The sequence below is a fragment of the Aethalodelphis obliquidens genome, unplaced genomic scaffold (assembly GCF_003676395.1).
Source record: "Aethalodelphis obliquidens isolate GAN/ISIS:26980383/991018 unplaced genomic scaffold, ASM367639v1 scaffold4, whole genome shotgun sequence".
Taxonomy (NCBI): domain Eukaryota; kingdom Metazoa; phylum Chordata; class Mammalia; order Artiodactyla; family Delphinidae; genus Aethalodelphis; species Aethalodelphis obliquidens.
Window position 1 is genome coordinate 65,076,224 of NW_020837948.1, and position 23,498 is coordinate 65,099,721.

Consider the following 23,498-nt stretch of genomic DNA (forward strand, 5'->3'; position numbering starts at 1 on the left):
GATTTTTTTTTTTTTTTTTTTTTTTTTTTTGCGGTACGCGGGCCTCTCACTGCCGTGGCCTCTCCCATTGCGGAGCACAGGCTCCGGACGCGCAGGCTCAGCGGCCATGGTGCACGGGCCCAGCCGCTCCGCGGCATGTGGGATCTTCCCAGACTGGGGCACGAACCCGTGTCCCCTGCATCGGCAGGCGGACCCTCAACCACTGCGCCACCAGGGAAGCCCTATACACAGATTTTTGACTGCACAGAGGGTCAGTGCCCCCAACCCCTGAGTTGTTCATGGGTCAACTGTGTTTTACAAAAATTATTACAGAAATTTTAAAATTTTAATCAAGAATGTGTTTGACAAACCCAATCAAAAAAAGGGCGGAAGATCTAAATGGACATTTCTCCAAAAAGACATACAAATGACCAAAAAGCACATGAAAAGATGCTCAACATCACTAATTATTAGAGAAATGCAAATCAAAACTACAATTTTGATTGTACAAAGCCATTTCTACAAAACCGGTTTTGATTCTACAAAACCGGTCAGAATGGCCATCATCAAAAAATCTATAAACAATATATGCTGGAGAGGGTGTGGAGAAAAGGGAACCCTCCTACACTGTTGGTGGGAATGTAAATTGGTACAACCATTATGGAGAACAGTATGGAGGTTGCTTAAAAAACTAAATATAGAACTACCGTATTTAGCTCTATAAATATGGTATAGATCCAGCAATCCCACTCCTGGGCATATATCCAGAGAAAACCATAATTCAAAAAGATACATGGGGATTTCCCTGGTGGCGCAGTGGTTAAGAACCCGCCTGCCAACGCAGGGGACATGGGTTCGAGCCCTGGTCCGGGAAGATCCCACATGCCGCACAGTAACTAAGCCCATGCGCCGCAACTACTGAGCCTGTGCTCTAGAGCCCACATGCCACAAGTACTGGAGCCCGCGTGCCTAGAGCCTGTGCTCTGCAACAAGAGAAGCCACTGCAATGAGAAGCCCACACACTACAACAAAGAGTCGCCTCCACTTGCCACAGCTAGAGAAAGCACACGTGCAGCAGCAAAGACCCAATGCAGCCAAATAAATAAATTTATAAAAAAAAAGATACGTGCACCCCAATGTTCACTGCAGCACTATTTACAATAGCCAAGACATGGAAGCAACCTAAATGTCCATCAACAGAGGAATGGATAAAGAAAATATGGTACATATATACAATGGAATATTACTCAGCCATAAAAAAGAATGAAACAATGGCATTTGCGGCAACATGGATGGACCTAGAGATTGTCACACTCAGTGAACTAAGTCAGACAGAGAAAGACAAATATATAAGGACCTACTGATTAGCACAGGGAACTCTATTCAATGCTCTGTAATGACCTATATGGGAAAAGAATCTAAAAAAGAGTGGATATACATATAGGTCTAACTGACTCACTTTACTATACACCTGAAACTAATACAACATTGTAAAAAAAAAAAAAAAAGGAACGTGTTGACAATTTTAAAAAATGTAATTTGTTTCTATCTAACAGTATTAAGAATTAAGTAATCATTTTTAAACTAATTAAAACTTATTTGAAAATGTATAATTCATAAAAATGCAAAGGATAGACAGCAATAAGGAAAGTCTTTAAAATTTGATATACGTACCCCTGGAATAAAAGTCAGTCTATTACCATCCATCCAAAATTCTTTCAATCCACTTAGCTGCTCAAGTACTTCAGGCTATTTAGATTGGGGGGAGGGGGAAATATATTAATTTACTTGAATATATTTATTTGGCAAAAGAAGCTCCCCTGGGAATTTCTAATGATAAGTTTCACTTTAAAAAATGAGGGAAAAAAAAAGCAGAGCCAAGACTCAAGTCTTTCCACTATATTATAGCTATTACACAAATATTACTCAATAGATATTCCATAACAGATTACAGAAAACTCCTTTAAGCTTTTGATTACATAACAGGCTCAAGTATTTATACAATTAATAAATAAAACAAGACCCATTACTTTCAAGAATACAATAAAAAGATACTCTTAATCATTATCTGTAAAAAGATGTAGACTTTTAGGGACTCTTAAAAAAAAAAAAAGATATTCTCTGATGACCTAGAGGGAGGAAAAAATAAGGCAATATATATCCTAAAAGTCCAATAATAAGCGAAAGGTAAGTAAACCAAGGCATAATCATATGATAAGTGTATTGTGTTATTTTCAGCTTCCTGCAACTACATGGTAGAATACTGTTCATAACATGACGTTGAGGACCAAAAAATTAAAAAGATGTAGTAGACTCTGGCATTCAGGCAAAATTTGCTCTTAGGTATTCACCCTTGGAGGCTCTTCTGAATGCATCATTTGAAGATATTTCTGTCATCCCACAAACCTGTGTCCAATCATTGACAGTATGATGGCATGGAGTATCATCATATCTAATCACCATAATAACATGAGTAATACATAAAAGGCATGTCATTCAGATTTACTGTTAACATTAAGTATAGGTAAGAATTCTAGGTTTAAATTGTATTAAAAGAAATCTCTCTCTGTGCTTTACCTGTTACAATTCTAACAGTAATTTTTTTTTAAATGTGTAATGTTGGAAGATGGAAATGGTACAAAAATTAATGATTCTGTATGATGCTCTGATTCATAAAATAAACAATAATTTAGAATTTTCAAATAGTTAATATGGGAATAGATTAACACATATAAGACAAATATTGAGAAAATGTACAACAGTTAGATAATTTAGGAAGCAAAGAATATTCATTTTTTCACAAGGAGTAAAAACTTCTACAACACAGAGTAAAAGTCATCATATACCAGCTTCAATTAAAATATAATAAAGAATATAAAATAGCATATTTTAGAAAAAAACATGTGATACCCAAAACCACCATGCTCCTCCAGTGACTTCAGCTGAAAAGCTGTCTATTTAGTGAGCAAATGTACAATACAGTATCCAAAGGGCAATCATGCAGCTGGTGGTGCTGAGAAATTCTTGTTCTTAAGACTATCATTTGTAACTTAACAGCAATTTAAAAAAACAAGCTTGTAAACATAACGTAAAAATTTTCATGATGATGATATTGTTAATGAATTCCTCTTCAAAAGAATATCTAGCTTATTTTTCTGAGTTCTCTTGGAGCAATGACTGAAGACAAAAAACTGCTTACATACTTCTTTCCTTTTTGATTTAGCATCATACTCCTTTGCATACAAAGCAAAAACACGATCCTGAGGTCTCATTATCAACTCAAAAATAATAGTTGTTTCACTCAATGTTTTCCTTTTAGCTATTAAGTAAAATTATAGAGAAGTACTTTATCACTGAGTAAATTCCTAAGCAATACTCCCATGGAGTTATTTTTGACTCACAAGTACTTTTCCTGATGCATTCTAGTCTGATGAAACTTTTTCCCTTATAATCTTTCAAAGTTTCTACTTCCTGTGCCTAAAAACTTTTCAATACCTTTTCTATGGGTTTCTCATTAATTTTACATTTTTACCCTCACTCCTTTCAGATGTTATCTGTTTAATTTTCCCTGTTAAAAATTTTCATATCTTGTCTCCCTAAAATATGTGTGTATCTTTACCCGATTTTATACTTTACAAATGCAAAGAAATAAACACATTAATTTTCATATTTTGCTCTTGATCAAATGAAGACTTATGGATAGTGAGGTTGGTGAGAACTTACCACTTCTGTGAATTCATTACTTCCCAAATCCAGTCTTTCCAGCTGGGTCAGTCTATTCATGGTTCTATGCACAATGGATTAATAAAGAATTAAGTACACAAAAATATCAATTACATGGAATCTTTTAAAATTTATAGTGTAAAATATTCTTATGTATTATCTAATAACATACAAGCTTTCAAATGTTGATAAAATAAAAATTTTCTAAGAAAAAAAGTCATATTTAATTTCTAAATAAAATGAAATAAGTTATCAATTATTCTCTAATTTTGCCTTCTCATCAGGTTATTTCTATTCTTAAGAAGTAATTGCAGTAAATTTAAACCCCCAGTCCAGAATACGAGTAACTGATTTTCCATTTTTTCCACAAAATAAATTTTCAGATAGTATAAATTAACTAATGATTAGATTGTTTGGCAGCTTCATATGAATTACCATTTTTCAAGACTGGTGATATATTTGTAAAACTTTAAGATAATTAACTGAAAATTAACATTCAAAATTCCAAGAACAGTAAATATTACATTGTTCCCCATATTTTCAAATTAAATTCAATACAAATCTAAATAAAGTTTTACATGAATCACAAATATAATTCGTAGACTGCATTTATTTTAAATTAAACTACAATATACCATTTTTAACTTCCAACTTAATACCAACATATCTCTGCAACTACAGAAACTTGAAGAATGTACAAACTGATTTCATGATGAAATAAACTAAGTTGTATTTTTATAGCTCCTTCAATGAAGGCACTTTTTAAACTAAACTAATTTCTAATTAATTCAAACACATATTATTTTTAGAAAAACCTATTATTTAATAGGTTGAGGTGCTACCAGCTACCCAGATAAGGAACTACATTAATTTTTTTTTTTTAATTTTTAATTTTTAAATTTTTTTTGGCAGTGCCGCATGGCTTGCAGGAGTTCCCCAACCAGGGATTGAACCTGGGCCACAGCAGTGAAAGCACTGAATCCTAACCACTAGACCACCAGGGAACTCCATAGGAACACATTAAATTTTTTTTAGGATATGGCAAAAGTATGGCAAAATACAATCATCATATTATCAATATATCAATATGTTAATTAGGAAATTAACACCATTAAAACCCAACAGACTCCTTAAATTATGACACAAGAACACAGATTATTTTTATCTTCTCTTGAAATTCAACAAATTAGTAATAATAAGTAAAATAAAACTTGATTAAATTTATCTGGCTTTTTAGTGAAAAAAAATAAGAATACATATCATAATTGTAATGTAATTATGTTACTGACCTACCATTAGAGAAAGCTAATTTTCCCTAACCCTTCCATTTAAAATATGCCATTCTATCAACACTAATTTAATTCATCTCCCAACACCAATTTTTCTCAAAGCTGCTTTATTTAACTCTGATTTACTGAGTGCCTATTCTCAGGTTCTACGAGGTACTATAATTCTACCTCCCTTACTCACATCTGTCTTTGTCCTGAAAACCTGTAAATTAGTTCCAATTTGCTTTGTAACAAAGCAAAAAGGTGTTTCCAGGATCTTTCTCAAGAAAGATTAGATACTAACTTCTATGTCCATAATACTATACCAGGTCGACGTTTGAGAAAGGTAAAGAGGGCTGTGAGGAGGGGGTAAGATTGAAAGACGAAAACATGGTCTTATTTTTCTTAATTCAGTATTCTTATAATGACAAGATAACAGAAAATTCACATGCAGCAATTAAACACTTTATATCAACAAGGGTAACTTATTTTTTAAAAAGTGTACAAAAAGAAAAGCAGTGCAAGGCTTCCCTGGTGGCACAGTGGTTGAGAGTCCACCTGCTGATGCAGGGGACACGGGTTCGTACCCCGGTCTGGGAAGATCCCACATGCCGCGGAGCGGCTAGGCCCGTGAGCCATGGCCGCTGAGTCTGCGCGTCCGGAGCCTGTGCTCCGCAACGGGAGAGGCCACAACAGTGAGAGGCCTGTGTACCGCAAAAAAAAAAAAAAAAAAAGAAAAAAAGAAAAGCAGTGCACTAGAAAATTCAATTACAAACAATATCGTTAGAAATTTAAGTTTTAAAACTGATTTAGGAAAATGTGAATGACACAGATATGTAATAAAAAAGAGGAAATACATTGTTAAATTCTAAAAGCATCTCCATCACAACTTGCTGTAGCTAACACTAGCAACTCTGGTCCTACTCATACACCTGAAAAATCTAAGACACAAAATTTCATCTTTTCATTTCATTTTTACATCTATTCATTTAAGATCCAGCTTCCTACTTCACGGAGAAAGTAAAAACAATATCCCTCAAATTTCATCCTGTTTGTCTCTAAAATTCCTTTGTATTTAACTCATTTTTACCTTCTCTTCTGTCTCAGAGGAAAAATATACATTCTTTGTGTTCTTTGTACTGTGCTCTCCAGTATTAAGACGGTATTAAATTTCATTTAACTGTGTATTTAAAACAGCTTTCCCACTGTTCTAATCTTGGATCATAAAAAGGTCCACTCATATAACCTGAATGCACATGACTTTCCTAACACGTAAAACTGTGGCCTCTTTACAGTTTGTGAGGCCTCAAATATTTTAATCATGTCTTAAAAAGAAAGCAGTAAAGAATTATATTTGCAAATACACTGAGAGAGCCCAATCTGAAGTTAAATAAAGACTTAAAATAGAAGGAGTTAAAATAAGTGAATTACCTATGATATCAGAGACACCATATTAATTGTAGGCTTAGATGTTTCAGTAAACAATTTACACCTTGTTTATTCAAATCTCTTAGCAGTCAAGTTCTGAGCTAAGGAGTCATCAATGCCAATACCAAATCTGTAAAAATTTAAACCTTTTTGAATTTCAATATGGATAATTCCCACTTTATACTCACAACCATTACCATAAATTCTAAGCAATCCAGTCTTTTGGGAATCAAAACCAGATATGCTCCTTGCCCTCAAAGCCTTACATTCATGGGGGGGTGGGGGTGGGGGTGGGGAGGAGGAAGGACCAAGTACATGTGCCAGTGGGAATATGCTGGCCAGGTAAGATAAGAGTAAAATGTATTTTAAAAATTAGGCTAATGTAGTAAATGTCATAACAGATATAAGTAAGATGCTACAGAAGTTGAGTAAACAGAACAACTAACTCCTGGAGAACTGAAGATGCTTCTATCAAGAGGTGACAACTCTTGACAAATAAACTACAACAGGAATCTGAGAAGTTTTCTGTAAGGGTCAGATATTTTAGGCTTTGCATAAAGTCTCTGTCACAACTACTTGACTCTACCACTGTAGAGCAAAAGCAGCCACAGACAATATGTAAATAAATGAATGTGGTTCTGGTGAAACTATTTACAAAAAGTAGTCTCTGGGACAGATTTAACCAGTCTGTAGTTTGCCATTACCTAAACTGTAAAAATGGACCAGTGAATCAGGGTGTTTTAAGACGTTTCTTCAATAAATGGACATAGACCAGTGCATTTTGAGTTTGTATATCTGTTTTAGTTTTATCTTATTTGCTCTTGGACTGCCATCTCCTCTTGATGTTAGCTTACCAGTAGGGGGCCCTCCATCCCATTTCCAATTTACAACAGACTAAAAGCAAACAAGTTCTGAAAACTTAAAAAGAGTTACCAGACTTTACATGAAGACCTTATGAGTCTCTCTAATGAGTACTATGTAAGAGCTCTAGTATAGAAACGGGGATCTTAATTTGGGACTCAGGTGGGCTTTACGTACTTATTATTCTGACTTTTGTCACACAAGACTGAGTTCCAGAGAGCTATGAAATCACTACTAAATACCAACAGATATACAGATTTTTATATTGAACACCACTAATTAATATACAAAGACCACAAATGTCAGTCTTTTAAAATAATTTGCACTCACATTTTAGATATTAAAAAGTTAATATTTCTCTAAGGATTTAAGAATTTAAAATTCTAAACTAAATTTCACAAAGGATAGCACGTTTACTTACTTTGGCAACATTTTCAACTGGTTTTCTCTAAGTTCTAATATCTGAAGTTTAGTTAATCTGCAAAACAAATAAAATAAATCAAGCATGTATAACAAAGATAAAGAATTTAACAAATTAATGCAATCCTCTAAAATTTTAAAGCAACCAATATTTATTGTGTAATTACAACGTGCAGAATATTGTATTAAAAATTACACAGAAATATAAAGGAAGAAAAGACTATTTTTGCTCCTCAGAATTAATGGGGGGGGATAAACACTTCTTGACATATCCAAAGCACAAAATAACTGCCCCAATATCCATCCTAACGAATTTCATGCATTTTTCTGAAAAAACCTCCCCAGATTATTAGTCATTAGTAGATTAGAGAACAATAATTTAACTCTAGGGTTGAGCTCTGAGAGAGAAAAATAAAGAAACACAAGGGGACATGGAAAAGGAGAAAATCCTCTGGCACTTCAGTGACGCACATTCCAATAAAATTAGATGATAAATGAGCAGATGAACTGGTCCAGAGGTGCTCACTAATGCTACAACAGCAATCATATTACAACATACAACGTATGAAGTCAGCAGGCTGTATACTTTAAACTTACAGTGTTACATGTCAAATACATTTCAATTTTAAAAAGTGATCCAGATACAGAAATCTGACAAGTACACGACATGCATATATGTATACACATACATACACATTTGTGTATATACATATATGTGTGTACATACATACATACATATGTGTATGTATGTAAATATATAAAGCACTATAATGTGGTTCCCATAGGACAGAATTCTTTTTCTTTTTTGAAATACAATTGACAAACAACATTGTTAGTTTCAGGTGTACAACATAATGATTCGATATTTGTATGTACAGCTGACCCTTGAACAACATAGGCATCAGAAGTCCAATGGGACAGAGTAACCGCTTGAGCTAAAGCCAGCCCATAGCTGACCCTTGAAGAACATGGGTTTGAACTGTGCGAATCCACTTATACACAGATTTTTTTCAACAGTAAATACTATGGTACCACATGATCTGTGGTTGGTTCAATCTGTGGATTTGGAACCTTGGATACTAAGGAACTACAGATATGGAGGGCCAACTATAAGTTATATGTGGATTTTTGACTGTGTGGAAGATCAGCACCCCTAATCCATGCATTGTTCCAGGGTCAACTGTATTGTGAAATGGTCACCACAAAAAGTCTAGTTAACATCTGTCACTATACACAGTTACAAAATTTTTTTTTTCTTGAGATGAGAACTTTTAAGATCTATTCTCTTAGAAACTTTCAAATACCACACAATACAATATGGTTAACTATAGTCACCATGCTGTACATTACATCCCCATGATTTATTTATTTTATAACTGGAAGTTTGTACCTTTTGACCACCTTCACCCATTTTGCCCACCCCCGCCCCCTCACCTCTGGCAACCACCAATCTTTTCTCTGGTATCTATGAGCTTGGGGTTTTGGTGGGTTTTTTTAAGATTTCACACACAAGTGAGATCATATGGTATTTGTCTTCAAGACAAAAAGATGACTACCATATTAACATGTATTTGGATAGCATTTTCTCTAGCAATTAATCTAAACACAATAATAATTTGATACCTATTGTTCACTTACTGATTCATTTTTCCACTAGAAAAATTACTCAGGGACTACAGTATGACAAGAATCGGTCTAAGTTCAAGCAGGGAGCAATGGGGTGGACCCCAGAAACACATTTTTCTTTTCTCCAGAACTTTGATTCCAGTGAAGACAGATAAACCAATAATTAGACCATTTTAAAAAATGTGTAAGTGCTAAGTGCATTCTATCTCAAATATGCAAAAATTATTCCGATTTAAATAAACTCCCTATTTTTACATACTTTGAAACCAAGTGTTAAATTACATTTTTCTTTTAAATTTTCACTGCTTATTTCTACTTGGGAAAATAAATTCCAAGACAAAATAACAAGTTCTAAAGAAACTATAAAAACTACAATGCTTGGAAATAATTACAAAAGAAGAGCCTATGAAACTGTAATTAATAGTATTACTAAAAGCAACCTGTAGTTTTGTAAACTTTACAAGAGCTAACAAGAGAAGGTTTTAGAAGAAACTGTAACTTACCTGCCAAAATTAGCTGGCAAGAACTCAAGGAAAGCGTCATTCAGATATAACTGGGTTAGGTTTAACAGCTGAGAAAATCCATCAGGAAGCCTATGTAAAATAAACCAGAATTTAAATTTAATTCATATACAGAATTTTAGTTTCTTATTAAAATCTGTCTAAAAAACTGTCTAACCAACACATGTTCTTAACAGATAACAGTCACCTCTTCACTTTTATGAGTGATCCTCAAATTGAGATTTGCTTTTTATAATAACTTACCTGTTTCAATGTTTACACCTTCATCATTTTTTAAAAGGAAGTGAGGCAATATTTGTCTCAATAAGATAAAATCTGCACATAACAGTCAACTATGAATGAGCCACAACACACAGAAATGTATTCAGGCCATGACTATGATATATCAGCAGACACTCTTGAAATTCACCTTATCTAACACCAATCCAAAGGACTAGACAAAGAATTCTAAACTTTGACAGTATTGACTTTTGGGGCTGGATAATTCTGTGTTGTCAGGAGGCTGTCTTCTGCATTGTAGAATGTTTAACAGCAACCCTAGCCTCTGACCCACTAGAAGCCAGCAGCACTGTCCACCACCACAAGTTGTGAAAACCAAAAAATGTCTCTAGAATTTACCAAATAGCCATAAGAGCAAAACAGTCCCTATTTGAGAAACACTGGTTTAGATTATTTTCAATTTCAATATTTGGTCCCTAAAAAATCAAAGAAAGATTGTATAATTTTATAATGACCAAATGGAAAGAAATAACATTAAAAGCTGAATGACATTTAAGATCATATAAGAGCCTGTAAGTAGCTTTACTTTTATTTCCTCTGGCTTACAAAAGAAATTACAAATCTAGAACTTGATGCTACAGCAAAATTTTCAGATGAAGGTAAAACATCATCTTTACATGTTTGTCCTTTACATGTTTGCTTATGTTTGGAAAAACTCGTTAAATACAATACTGTAATATGTGAAAGCTGGTTTCAACTTTCAACTTAGCTATACTAAGCTATGCTTCACACTATTCACCTTTTGCTTCATCATTCCATTTTTCCAAAATTTAACAGCTTTGGTGCTAAGAAAGCATTCTGCTTAAAGCCATTACCATCATAAAAGAATATATGTGACCTCTGGTATATAGTACAACCAATCACATGGCTTTTCCCTTTTTTTGTTGTTTTTACCTTTTTGACCCTTCGGTTTCTTTTATTCTTTTCAAAAGTTTGAGTGTGCCACATACATTGGATTTGCAGGTGAAGACATTTTTATATTGTTCAAGTAACATTGAGCTAGGAGACCTGGATTCTAGTCTCATTTCTGACATTCACTATCTGTGAGACTTGGGGAAAAGCACTTGCCTTATCTGTATGGACGTCAAATTTACCTCTGTAATATATGGAGTTAGAAAGAGTAATTAAAAGGCTCCTTTTTAATCTAACTAAAATTTTGTGCAGATTTCAGATTGGTATTAACTGTTCATTAAAATGTAGAAAGTAATATTCTACTATATCATACTTGCTTTATTCACAAAGGTAACTTTTAAGTCAACAGAGAAGAACTCACTTGGAAATAGGATTTACACTGGCCTCCACAATTGTCAAAACTTTACAATTTTTTATATTTTCTGGAAACTCCTGTATTCCTAGAAAATGAACAAATAATCAATGATCAAGTGAAAAGAATCTATTACAAAGGGAAAAAATCATAATAATATTAATAATTAATGTACACTTTTCAGATTCAAAATTTACCAACTGAGCAGATTCTTGATAAACTGACAACACCAACGTCAAACGAACAGAACCATCTGCACAACAATTTCTCTTCGCTCTTTTGCCTCTTTATGACTACTGCTAATTATCTTGTTTAGTTCTGCCTTCCTTTCCTTCTCCCAGCTCTTCTGAAAATCAGTGCCTTCTCTATGTGGTATTAAGGACACAAAATTCAAAACAATTAAGCATTCTTTGTTTTTTCACATAAAAAGATGCATTAATTTTTTAAAATTTTTTATTGGAGTATAGTTGATTTACATGTTGTGTCAGTTTCTGCTGTACAGTAAAATAAGTCAGTTATACATATACATATATCTACTCTTTTTTAGATTCTTTTCCCATATAGGTCATTACAGAGTATTAAGAAGAGTTCCCTGTGCTATACAGTAGGTTCTTATTGGTTATCTATTTTTTATATAGTAGTGTGTATAAAAGAGGCATTACTTCTTAATTGCTGGGCTCCAGATTGAGCTGGTCCCTAATACATACAGGACAACAAAGCTGAAAGCAAAGCTGAAGATAGAAGAGGTAGAAAATATGTATCAGATATGCCAGTGGATATGCCTGACGCAGTTGTACACCAATACTTCTGTAAAATACAACACAAATGTTGACAAGTCAAATTATGGTAGAAGTTTCTTAGCACTTAATCTTATCTCTTCAATTTATCTTAGCAAAAATATAGCAACAATAATTTGTGAACTAGCAATAATCCATAGAGAAACTTTAAGTAGTACTGTTCTAATCTAGACTAGGAGTGCGAATTAGTAACTTTTAAAAATATTCAAAAAATTCTGTGTTATAAGACTCATTCCTCCACTAACATAACATGTATATCAAAGGGGCTGACACTAAAGGATCATTTAAGGCTCTTTCAACTTCATTGATGTATGATTCTAAGCAAGTTTACTACAGTGCCCAAGTACAGAATTTCAGATCATGAAAAATGAATGATACAAAATCATCAACTGGCAAATATTACAGTAATAACTGATCAGTCAAAACTCATCAATGGATGCTAAAATTAGTGGGTTAAAGAATGAAGAAAAACAGTATACATTTATATAGTCTCAAAGTTTCTCTCCCCAAAATACTTATTAATTTTAAGAGGGGGAAAAAGTGAAGAAATCTCATACGCACCACTTAAACTGTTTCAAAGTTAGCATCAGCAGTTAACAGCATCATCACGGGGCAACTAATCTTAAGACACACTGACAAGGGGTGCAGCATCTACTGTCGTGTTCCTGCCCCAAACACCCAACCTGAATTGAATCATAAGCAAACATCAAACAAATCCAAATTAAGGGAAATCCTATACACCTGGCCAGTAATCTTCAAAACTCTCCGCGTCTAAAAAGATAAAGACAAAGAAAAACTGAACAACTATCCAGGTAAGAGGAGATCAAAGAGAACTGACCGTGGTAAATATCCAAATCTACTTCACACACACACACACACACACACACACACACACACACACACGCAAAAAATCTGAGTAAGACTGGGGGGCTGTATTAATGTCAATATTATTACTGTTCTATAATAACTGCAAACATTACCATTGGGGGAAACTAGGTGACAAATACAAGAGTACCACTCTGTAATGTTTCTTAAAACTGCATGTGAATCTACAATTATCTCAATAAAAATTTCAATTTAAAAAATCTGGGCTTAATGATCCTTAAGGAAAGGTTTTATCATTGTTGTTTTATTAAAATTCAATTTCCCTAACAGTTTCAAGATGATTCTTTTTTTTTTTTTTCAATTTTAGTTTAAGGAACTTTTGCTGGAATTTACAGAGTTCATGTAAAGCTTCAAATCAGAAAATGTTAACATTGATGGATATCTAATGATATTAAGGAATTACTGTCAGCTGGTTCTCTTTTTTAAGTGAGATAATAGAGAGTTTCATCTTAACATATTTATACATGAAAGAGGTTGTCTTATTTGCCTTAAAACAATCAGAGGTGGCAAAACAGGAGGTATAAATGAAACTATAACATACTGATAAATTTTGAAGCTGGTTGGTAGGCACATCAGGTTTATTGTATTATTCTCTCTACTTAGATAACAAGATTAACAAAAAAAGGACTTTAAAACAGCTATTGTACTTAAAGGAAAAAAATGAACAAAATGGAGAGGAAAAGATTAAATGTAAGAAATAGAAACTTTACAAATGATAAATACAATATGTGAATGAAAAATCCAAAGGACAGGATTAAAAGATTAGTCACTGTAGGAGAACATGTCAGAGAGACAGGAAGACATGGCAACAGAAAACAGCCATTCTGAAACATAGAGGGGAAAAAAATATATGAAAACCCAGGGATACATGGGACAATGTAAAGCAGATTAACATATATTTACCTATCTTTAGAAGTTTGCTTATCAGGCACCACTAAGAGTACATGCTCTGTGAGGGGAGAATCTTTGCCTCTCTTGTTCACTACTGGAATAGGACATGGCACATAGTTATCAGTATCACTAGATAACGTCCAAATTCTTTTCCAGGGTGGTAATATCAATTTTCATACTACAGTACCTATTTATATTCTTGTTGACATTTGATAATGTCTTTACTTTTTGCTAGTATAAGGGGTTGAACCTCACCAGAAATAATAGAAATATTAATTAAAACTAGATATTTTCCTGATATTTCCTAGAGATGCTGAACACATTTTCACGTGTTTAATGATCTATTTAAATTGAAGTACAGCTGATTCACAACATTACGCAAGTTTTAGGTGTACAGTATAGTGATTCCGTATTTTTTTACAGATTATACTCCATTAAAAGTTATTACAAGGCAATGGTTATAATTCCCTGTGCTGTACAATGTATCTTTTTTTTTTTTTTTTGCAGTACGCGGGCCTCTCACCACTGTGGCCTCTCCCGCTGCGGAGCACAGGCTCTGAACACGCAGGCTCAGCAGCCATGGCTCACGGGCCCAGCCGCTCCGCGGCATGTGGGATCTTCCCGGACCGGGGCACGAACCCGTGTCCCCTGCCTCGGCAGGCGGACTCTCAACCACTGCGCCACCAGGGAAGCCCTACAATATATCTTTGATGCTTATCTATTTTATACATAGTAGATCATATTTCCTAATCTCATGCCCCTATCTAGTCCCTCTCCCCTTCCTGGAGGAATCAAGCTCCCTGACTTCACACCATACTACAAAGCTACAGTAATCAAAACAGTATGGTACTGGCACAAAAACAGAAATATAGATCAAAGGAACAGGGGAGAAAGCCCAGAAATAAACCCACACACCTGTGGTCAATCAATCTACAACAAAAGAGGCAAGAATATACAATGGAGAAAAGACAGTCTCTTCAATAAGTGGTGCTGGGAAAACTAGACAGCTACATGTAAAAGAATAAAATTAGAACATTCTCTAACACCATACACAAAAACAAAATCCAAATGAATTAAAGACCTAAATGTAAGACCAGATGGTATAACAATCCTAGAGGAAGACATAGGCAGAAGACTCTTTGACATAAATCACAGTAATATCTTTTTGAAACCATCTCCTAGAGTAATGGAACTAAAACCAAAAATGAACAAATGGGACCTAATTAAACTTAAAAAGCTTTTGCACAGCAAAGGAAACCATAAACAAAACAAAAAAGACAACCCACAGAATGGGAGAAAATATTTGCAAACAATACGACCGACGTGGGATTAATCTCCAAAATATATAAACAGCTCATACAGCTCAATATTAAAAAAACAACAAACAATCCAATCAAAAAATGGGCAGAAGATTTAAACAGACATTTCTCCAAAGAAGACATACAGATGGCCAAAAGGCACATGAAAAGACTCAACATCGCTAATTATTAGAGAAATGCAAATCAAAACTACAATGAGGTATCACCTCACATGGGTCAGAATGGCCATCATGAAAAAGTCTATATAAAAATGCTGGAGAGGGTGTGGAGAAAAAGGAACCCTACTCCACTGTTGGTGGGAATGTAAATTGGTACAGCTACTATGGAGAGCAGCACAGAGGTTCCTTAAAAAACTAAAAATGGAGCTACCATATGATCCTGCAATCCCACTCCTGGGCATATATCCAGAGAAAACTATAATTCAAAAGGATACATGCACCCCAGTGTTCACTGCAGCACTATTTGCAATAGCCAAGACATGGAAGCAACCTAAATGTCCATAGACAGAGGAATGGATAACAATGTGGTATATATATACAATAGAATATTACTCAGCCATAGAAAAGAATGAAATAAGGCCATTTGCAGCAACATGGATGGACCTAGAGATTATCATACTAAATGAAGACAGATAGAAAGAGACAAATATATGATATCGCTTATATGTGGAATCTTTAAGAAAAAAGATACAAATGAACTTATATACAAAACAGAAATAGTTTTGTAAAGCTACAAGGGAAAAAATCTGAAAAAGAATATGTATACACACACACACACACACACACACACACACACACTTACACATAAACACATACACAAATGTATATGCATAACTGAATCACTTTGCTGTACAACTGAAACTAACACAACACTGTAAATCAACTATACTTGAACTTAAAAAATCTTTTAAAAAAGGGACTTCCCTGGTGGTCCAGTGGTTAAGACTCTGCGCTTCCACCGCAGGGGGCATGGGTTTGATCCCTGGTCAGAGAACTAAGATTGAGCTAAGATCCTGCATGCCGCATGTCACAGAAAACAAAAAACAAAAAACTCTAGCTCCATCCACATTGCTGCAAATGTCAGAATGTCATTCCTTTTTACGGCTGATTAATATTTCATCATGCACACACACACACACACACACACACACACGTATAAAACATGTCTTCTCTATCCATCTGCTGATAGACGCTCGCATTGCTTCCTACTGATCATTTTTATTTCTTCTTCTTTGAATTCTCTGTTCACTGCACATTTTTTATTGGATTTTTTAAATTACTGATTGTAAGCATTCTTTAGAAATACTAGTATATCAAATGTTTTCTCACAGTCTGTCATGAATTTTTACTTTATATTTTGTCATGTAGAAATTTCATTCCTTTACTGCTGTGCTTTTAATATTTGAATAAGACATCTTTTCTACTCCAAAGTCGTAAAAATAGTTTTCTACATTTTCTAATAATAGTAATTTTTGTTTTTCATATTACTTAATCTGCAATTTATTTTAGTATATACTGTGAAGTAAGGCTCTCTTTGTTTTTACTATTTCCCATATAAAAACACTGTGCCAACACTTAAGAAATATGTTTTCCTTATTCCACTGATTTGTAGAGGCATTTCTGTGTGTCATATTCCATTTGTAGAGGAATTTTTGTGTGTCATATTCCATGGTTATGCTTCTGGACAGTCTTTTCTGTTACCCTCTTCTACTGATCTATTCCATAGTTTTATGTCTTCCTGTTTAGATCATACTGCACTTTTTTTTTTTTTTTGCGGTACGCGGGCCTCTCACTGTTGTGGTCTCTCCCATTGTGGAGCACAGGTTCCAGACGCGCAGGCTCAGCAGCCATGGCTCACGCGGCACGCGGGACCCTCCCGGACCGGGGCACGAACCCGTGTCCCCTGCATCGGCAGGCAGACTCTCAACCACTGCGCCACCAGGGAAGCCCATACTGCACATTTTCTGTTAAGTTTATTTCTAGGTATATGTGATAGATGGATTACATTAATGACCACTCACTACTCCCTATTACCACTCTCTGAATGTGATGTACCAGCTCCTCCCAACAAAATGTGAAGTATAATTTCCCTAATCCTGATTCTGGGCTCAGCCATCTGTTTTGGTTTGGCCACTAAACTGTTAACACAATTGATGAAATCAAGGGTTTAAAAAAGCCCTGCCTAATTTCCACTAGATCTCAGGTTCCCCTAACTGTCCTATGAGGACATGCCTGGGATGCCTGGGCTAGCCTGAGACAGGATGAGATCTACAGCAGAGCTACTCCTGTCATCCCAGCAGAGAATTTCCAACATTTTAATTTAGACAGTCTTTATCTATTTCTGTTATTAAAGTTTTATTACCCTTGTAAGTTGAGTCAAGTACTTTCCTCCCTTTCTAATCTCTAGAATAGATTTTATAAATTAAGGATTATCCCATTCCATGAAGGTCTGGTCCAACTTTTCCCTAAAATTAGGTCTAACAGTTTTTCTGACCACTAATTTGATTTAGTATTTTCAGTTTTCTATTTCTTAAGTTGATTTTGGAAATTTTTCATTTCATGTAAGTTTTAAACTTCAGTGGCTTTATAGCATTCATTTTCTTTTGAGTGAAAAGTCAGTTTTAAATAAAATTATGGTAATAGGAATGTGAGAGATGTTGCTTTTTGGAGGGAATGAGGGATAAGAATTTTCTTAATGCTGAAATAAAAACTTGACAACCCTGTTACAAGTCCCCAAAATGGAACAACTGATCTACAAAGCATTCCTTTACCTGCACATTTAATACTTCAAATATATATTTTAGGGCATTTATACAATGAATTACTTAATAGTATCTGTATGCTTCTTATATTACTGCTAATAGGTCTTATTTAGGCTGACTCAATTCTCTATTCTAAACACATGTAACTACTTAGTATACTGTACTTTTGTACAACTCGTTAAATTTGACTTACCCACTAATAATAACATTGATTTTTTTACACTAATTTTTCTTCTTTCTTTTCTCTCATTTATTTACACACAAAATATTTAGTGTTACTGAATCCTATAAATTTAGGAGTTAAATTCTTATCAGTTCTTCAACTAACAAATAATTTGCCTCAAGTGATAATTCTACTGAGGATACATTAAAATAACTCTCCTAGGTGGCAGGCCCTAAGGAATATCTGGTAGCAGCAGGGCGCCCATGGTAGATGTGGGAGACACTGAAGAATAGGGCAAAAAAAGGAAGGAGGTTTCAATAATTATGAAAAAGGTGTAATGAACTTAAAAAAAAAATCACTATATTTAATTTCAAATGACATGTATTTCATTTCTCTTGAGTAAACAACAAGGAATGGAATTACCAAGTTCATTATATGTCTATTGATGTGTTGAATAACACTGATTTATTTTCAAATATCAAACTTGAATGCCCAGAATGAGTCCCACTTGGTTGTGGTGAATAATTCTTATCATATACTTAAAAAAAAAAAAAATCCGCATCTAGAGGAAAGGTGGGAGGACATTCTACACTGTCCTCATTAGAGCCTGACTTCATTTTCATACTCAGCTTTACATATCATTTCATTGGTTTTTATTAAAGTCTATAATGTATCTTGAAATAGTCTACGTAAATGACATTATTCCAAGAACTGTAATATTTTTAGTACATGATAAAGTCTATCTAAGGAGAAAAAGACCAAAGACTACAGTATGTTCTACTGACCTAAAATTTTATATGGAGAAAGATAATTTTAAGAGTTCTAGGACTTCCCTGGTAGCACAGTGGTTAAGAATCTGCCTGGCAATGCAGGGGACACGGGTTCGAGCCCTGGTCTGGGAAGATCCCACATGCCGCGCAGCAACTAAGCCTGTGCACCACAACTACTGAGCCTGAGCTCTAGAGCCTGAGAGCCACAATTACTGAGCCCGTGTGCCACAACTACTGAAGCCTGCGCGCCTGGAGCCTGTGTTCTGCAACAAGAGAAGCCACCGCAGGTGAGAAGCCTGGGCACCGCAACGAAGAGTAGCCCCTGCTCGCCACAACCAGAGAAAAGCCCACGCGCAGCAACGAAGACCCAACACAGCCAAAAATAAATAAATAAATAAATTTATTTAAAAAAAAAAAAAGAGTTCTATGTTAGACTTCTGCAATTTAAATTTTTAATGGACAGTAATGGTTATAACATCTTCCACAAATACATATACTTCATATTTTTCAAATTTTAAAGTACTTTATTTCATAGCATGTGGTTTATAAAAATTAACCAACCAGTATCTATGAAATAGTAACTCTAATTTCAGATACATCGTAGTAATTTTTTCCTAAGCAAGTAGTTTTGAAGTACTCACTGGTTTCCTGCTTTTACAAATTGCTAGCAATGTATTCACTGTGATTTCAATTCTTACCATATATATGTTCAGGTTCCAAATCTGTACCTCCAGTTCCCCCCTCTCTCCTTAACTCCAAATAAGAATTTTCAAATGCCCTTTAGGTACTGGTTAGGTACCTTAAATAAAACATGTCTCGAACTGAAATTATTTATTCTCTATATTATTCAGCAAATATGTACCCATGCTATGGACTGTAGATACTGAGACATAGTTCCTTTTCTTGAAAGCTAAAATGTAGCAAGAAAAACAAATATTTTCATTCTATTGGCTTCCTTCCTTCCTCAGTAGTGTTCCTTCTCAGTATCTTTTGTACCTTTCTCTCCTTCCTCCAGATCTCTTAATGTTGGGTTGCCACCAGGGCTCACTCTTTAGTCCTCTTTCATATTCATGGCCTTGTTGACTGTATCTAATCTCAGGCTCTATATACCATCTACATGCTGGCAATTCTCAAATATGTATAGCTAGCACATTTCCCTTTCGACTGAACTCCAAACCCCTATGAACATCTGTATATCTTATTTTAAATGTAACATGTCCAAAAATGAGCCCCTGATTTTTTTCCACTAAAAATTACGAGTCCCAGAGATGTCCCCATCTCAGCTGGCAGCACTCTATCCTTCCACATGCACAGACCAATACCACTGAGATCATTCTTGACTCTTATCTCACATCCCACATCCAAACCGTCATGAAATCTTGTTGACTCAACCTTCAAATGTATCTAGAGTCTGTCTACATCTCACTACTTCCACCACTATCACTAGAGGCGACTGAAATAGCACCTAAACTGGTTACTTTTCACCCTTGTACCATACTGTTTCTACACATAACCAGAGTAAACCTTTAAAATGCAAGTCATTTCATGCTCTGAATGACCTGACTCAAACTCTTCCAAATGATTCCATTTCACTGAGAATAAATGTCAAAGTACGTACAAGTGCCTACCAGGATCTACATTATCTGCTGCTCCATATCCCTAACTTTCTGACCTCTACTCCTATCACTCTCCCATCTTGCTCACTATATTTTAGCTACCATAGCCTTCTGTTTCTCATACATGCTATGGATACTCACACCTTATAAACTTTACACTGGCTGTTTCTTCTTTCTGGTACATTCTTACCTTAGAAATCTACATGGCTAACTTCCTCACTTCCTCAAGTCCTTGCTCAAGCCACTTTCTCAATGAGGCCTACCCTCAATGCTTGTAGGCTTGTCTCCAAAGAGAACTCTTTTTATCCTTGTACATAAAGTATGCAGAACCTGAATTTTATCATGAGTTACTTCTTAATTCTCTGACAATTTCAGCTACCTGTTCCTTTTTCATTCTCCCTTAACTTCAGTAGTGTTCCTTCTTTGTCATATACTCTTTTTATAAGAATTTGACTCTTGCTAAAACTCAGTAAAATGAAGATACTATAAAACATGGCTATCCTTCTCATATTAATCTATTTTGGTTACAGAAGAATTCTCCCTATACTGCTGAGAAAGAGAAAATACCTCCTGAAATCTAGGAACTGGTCTTGTACTATCAGGTAGTCCTTGTCTTACTATGAACAAGCTGCATTCAAAGGGAGGCGTTGGCATTTTCCTGTTGAACTAAGCAATTTCACTGAATACCAATATTAGACAAGGCCATTCTTTAACCATGACAGATCAAGACAAAAGCAAATTTGTAATCATGTCTTGACAAAGATAAAGTATGAACCTTGTCCAAGCCACCCCTTATCCTAATGAGTGACAGCTGCTTTTTTACTGATTATAGTTTTAGCCTTGCTCTAATCTGCCCTCCCTATAGATGAGATTTATTAATATTCTCAATCACAGAATTACTCCTACTTCTTGATGGCATTCCATCCATAGCAAACCCTCATATTCTTAAACCTTCTTCCAATCACCAAGTACAAGCCCAAATCCTATAAGTCTTTTAGCACCCCCTGAGACTCCCCTTCCACCCCCATGGCTCAATCACATGTAATCCTGGTGATCTCTGTTTGGAGGGCATCAACACTCCTCCAATGTCCTAAATGTACAATATAAGTTAATAGTGGCTCCTTACTTAGTGGTTTATGTATTTTAAAGGCTAAGGTAATTAAATAGTACAGAATGTAACACTGAGTTCCAGTCAAAACAGGCTAAAGGAGGAACTGCAAACTGAGATGATTATATTGGCTAGGGGATAACAGGTGTATGGTTTGGATCAGTTATAACACAGTGAACGGTAAGGCCTATGGCAAGGCACAGTGACTGCACACCCCACTTACAGTCTTCATTAACAACACACTTAGCAGTGACCAGTGATCACCAGCCTACATTTTTTAAGTTCCATGTCAGTTTAACACACGGTTTTTCTTCTTTCATTATCTTAAATAAGCTGATTTATTAAAACAGCTGAACTTAAACATTAACTATTAAGCAAATTAGCAATTTTAGAAATTTTAAAACACAGAGAAAAACAGTGACTTCCCCAGCAATCTATAATTTCCCTTGTAATCAATATAACTTCTTTGAACTTAAAGTGAAGAGGCTTTTCCAACATTTTGTCCCCAATCATCAGATTTTCTCAGGTTCAAGGAACTGCTTTCTGTACTGACCCACAAACTTTCAACCCATTTTTTCTGGACTTTTGGACTCGATTTTTAAAAAAGGCCTAATTAACCTCTCTAGCATTCCCATATCAGACAGAAAGATCTGAGCTACTCTTTCTGGTTTCTTTGCCTTACAATTCCTAACTTTTAATCAGTGTGCTTATATAGAGAATTAACAACTAGATAGCCTTCATTTCTTTTTTCTCTCCTCTCCATCAGCTTTCTCTATCAACCCCTTTGGCAAATTGTTTTAATCATCATCCCCTACTGGTCTTCTCAAGAAGACAGGCCATTTGAACACCACGGATGATAATTTCTCTAACACCAGTTGCTATCTGCAATGGCTTGGAATAGCAGCTTGGTGAGCTTTTCATTTCTTTAAAAAGCTAACAACAAATCAAAACTTTAGACATGAAAGGAAAGAGCAAATTAAGACTCATAAATTAACACTCTAGTTTTATCATAGAATATAAATGATAAAAAGAGAATTCCATACAAAATGAAGACAAATATTAATACCTCAAATTTATATACATCCTATACATAGACTAGTCCACAATTTGGTCACCAGTCTCATGAGGCAAGACAGGAAGTGATAATATTGATAATATTATGTATAGTCTAACCGAGAATGAGATTAATTCCCCAATATAACAACAGGGCAAATAAACAGAGAAGCATCGATTAGAGTACAATTCTTCTTTTTCCTAAATAAATGTTTTAATCACTAAACCATGTTACTTGCCAGTTGAAAAACACTGGAAGAAATATGTGAAAGATCAGAAACTAAGAAAATGTGAAAGTAAAAATCCTAAAACAAGTGCTTTTAAATAAATACAGCTTGCTGAAACACTAATAAAGTATGCCACAATGTTTCCTGCCTCCTTCCAAGCAGGGCATGTAGATAATAAATATGAAAACAGCATCTGGTATATTAAGATAAACTAGAATATTATTAGATTGAACTGATAAAAACACCTAAAAGGAAAAAATAGTAGAGCTTGGATACAAGATTAAAGCATCTTATGCAAGATTTAACATGATGAGATGTAGTAACAGAGAAAAAATTTAGGGACAGTTCAATTTTCTCATTCAGAATATAAGATGAAACTCCCATCCTTCTCTAATACAGTGGTCATCTTAATACTAAATGTAATTTTAATACTTCCAAAATCTGATAAACACTACTTTCAGTTAGTGTGCTATCCTTTCTTTTAAGCAAGTTGTTAATCAAATATGCAACTAGCAAAACTCAAATTTCTCATAACCAAC

The 23,498-nt window shown here is 34.8% G+C and overlaps 1 protein-coding gene across 13 annotated transcripts in view; it reads right to left on the minus strand.

Annotated features, from left to right (window-relative positions):
- ERBIN (erbb2 interacting protein) overlaps positions 1-23,498 on the minus strand; it is a 109,546-nt gene that overhangs the window by 40,190 nt on the left and 45,858 nt on the right. For 11 of the 13 annotated variants that reach the window (XM_027100978.1, XM_027100973.1, XM_027100975.1 and 8 more), the window contains 5 exons: positions 11,379-11,457; positions 9,809-9,898; positions 7,681-7,737; positions 3,703-3,766; positions 1,654-1,728 (listed from right to left, as the gene is read on the minus strand). In XM_027100978.1, the coding sequence (XP_026956779.1) occupies positions 1,654-1,728; positions 3,703-3,766; positions 7,681-7,737; positions 9,809-9,898; positions 11,379-11,457 (365 nt within the window). Of the gene's footprint in view, positions 1-1,653; positions 1,729-3,702; positions 3,767-6,401; positions 6,421-7,680; positions 7,738-9,808; positions 9,899-11,378; positions 11,458-23,498 lie in introns of those variants that run through there. The other 2 variants (XM_027100983.1, XM_027100984.1) reach the window with 2 other exon arrangements.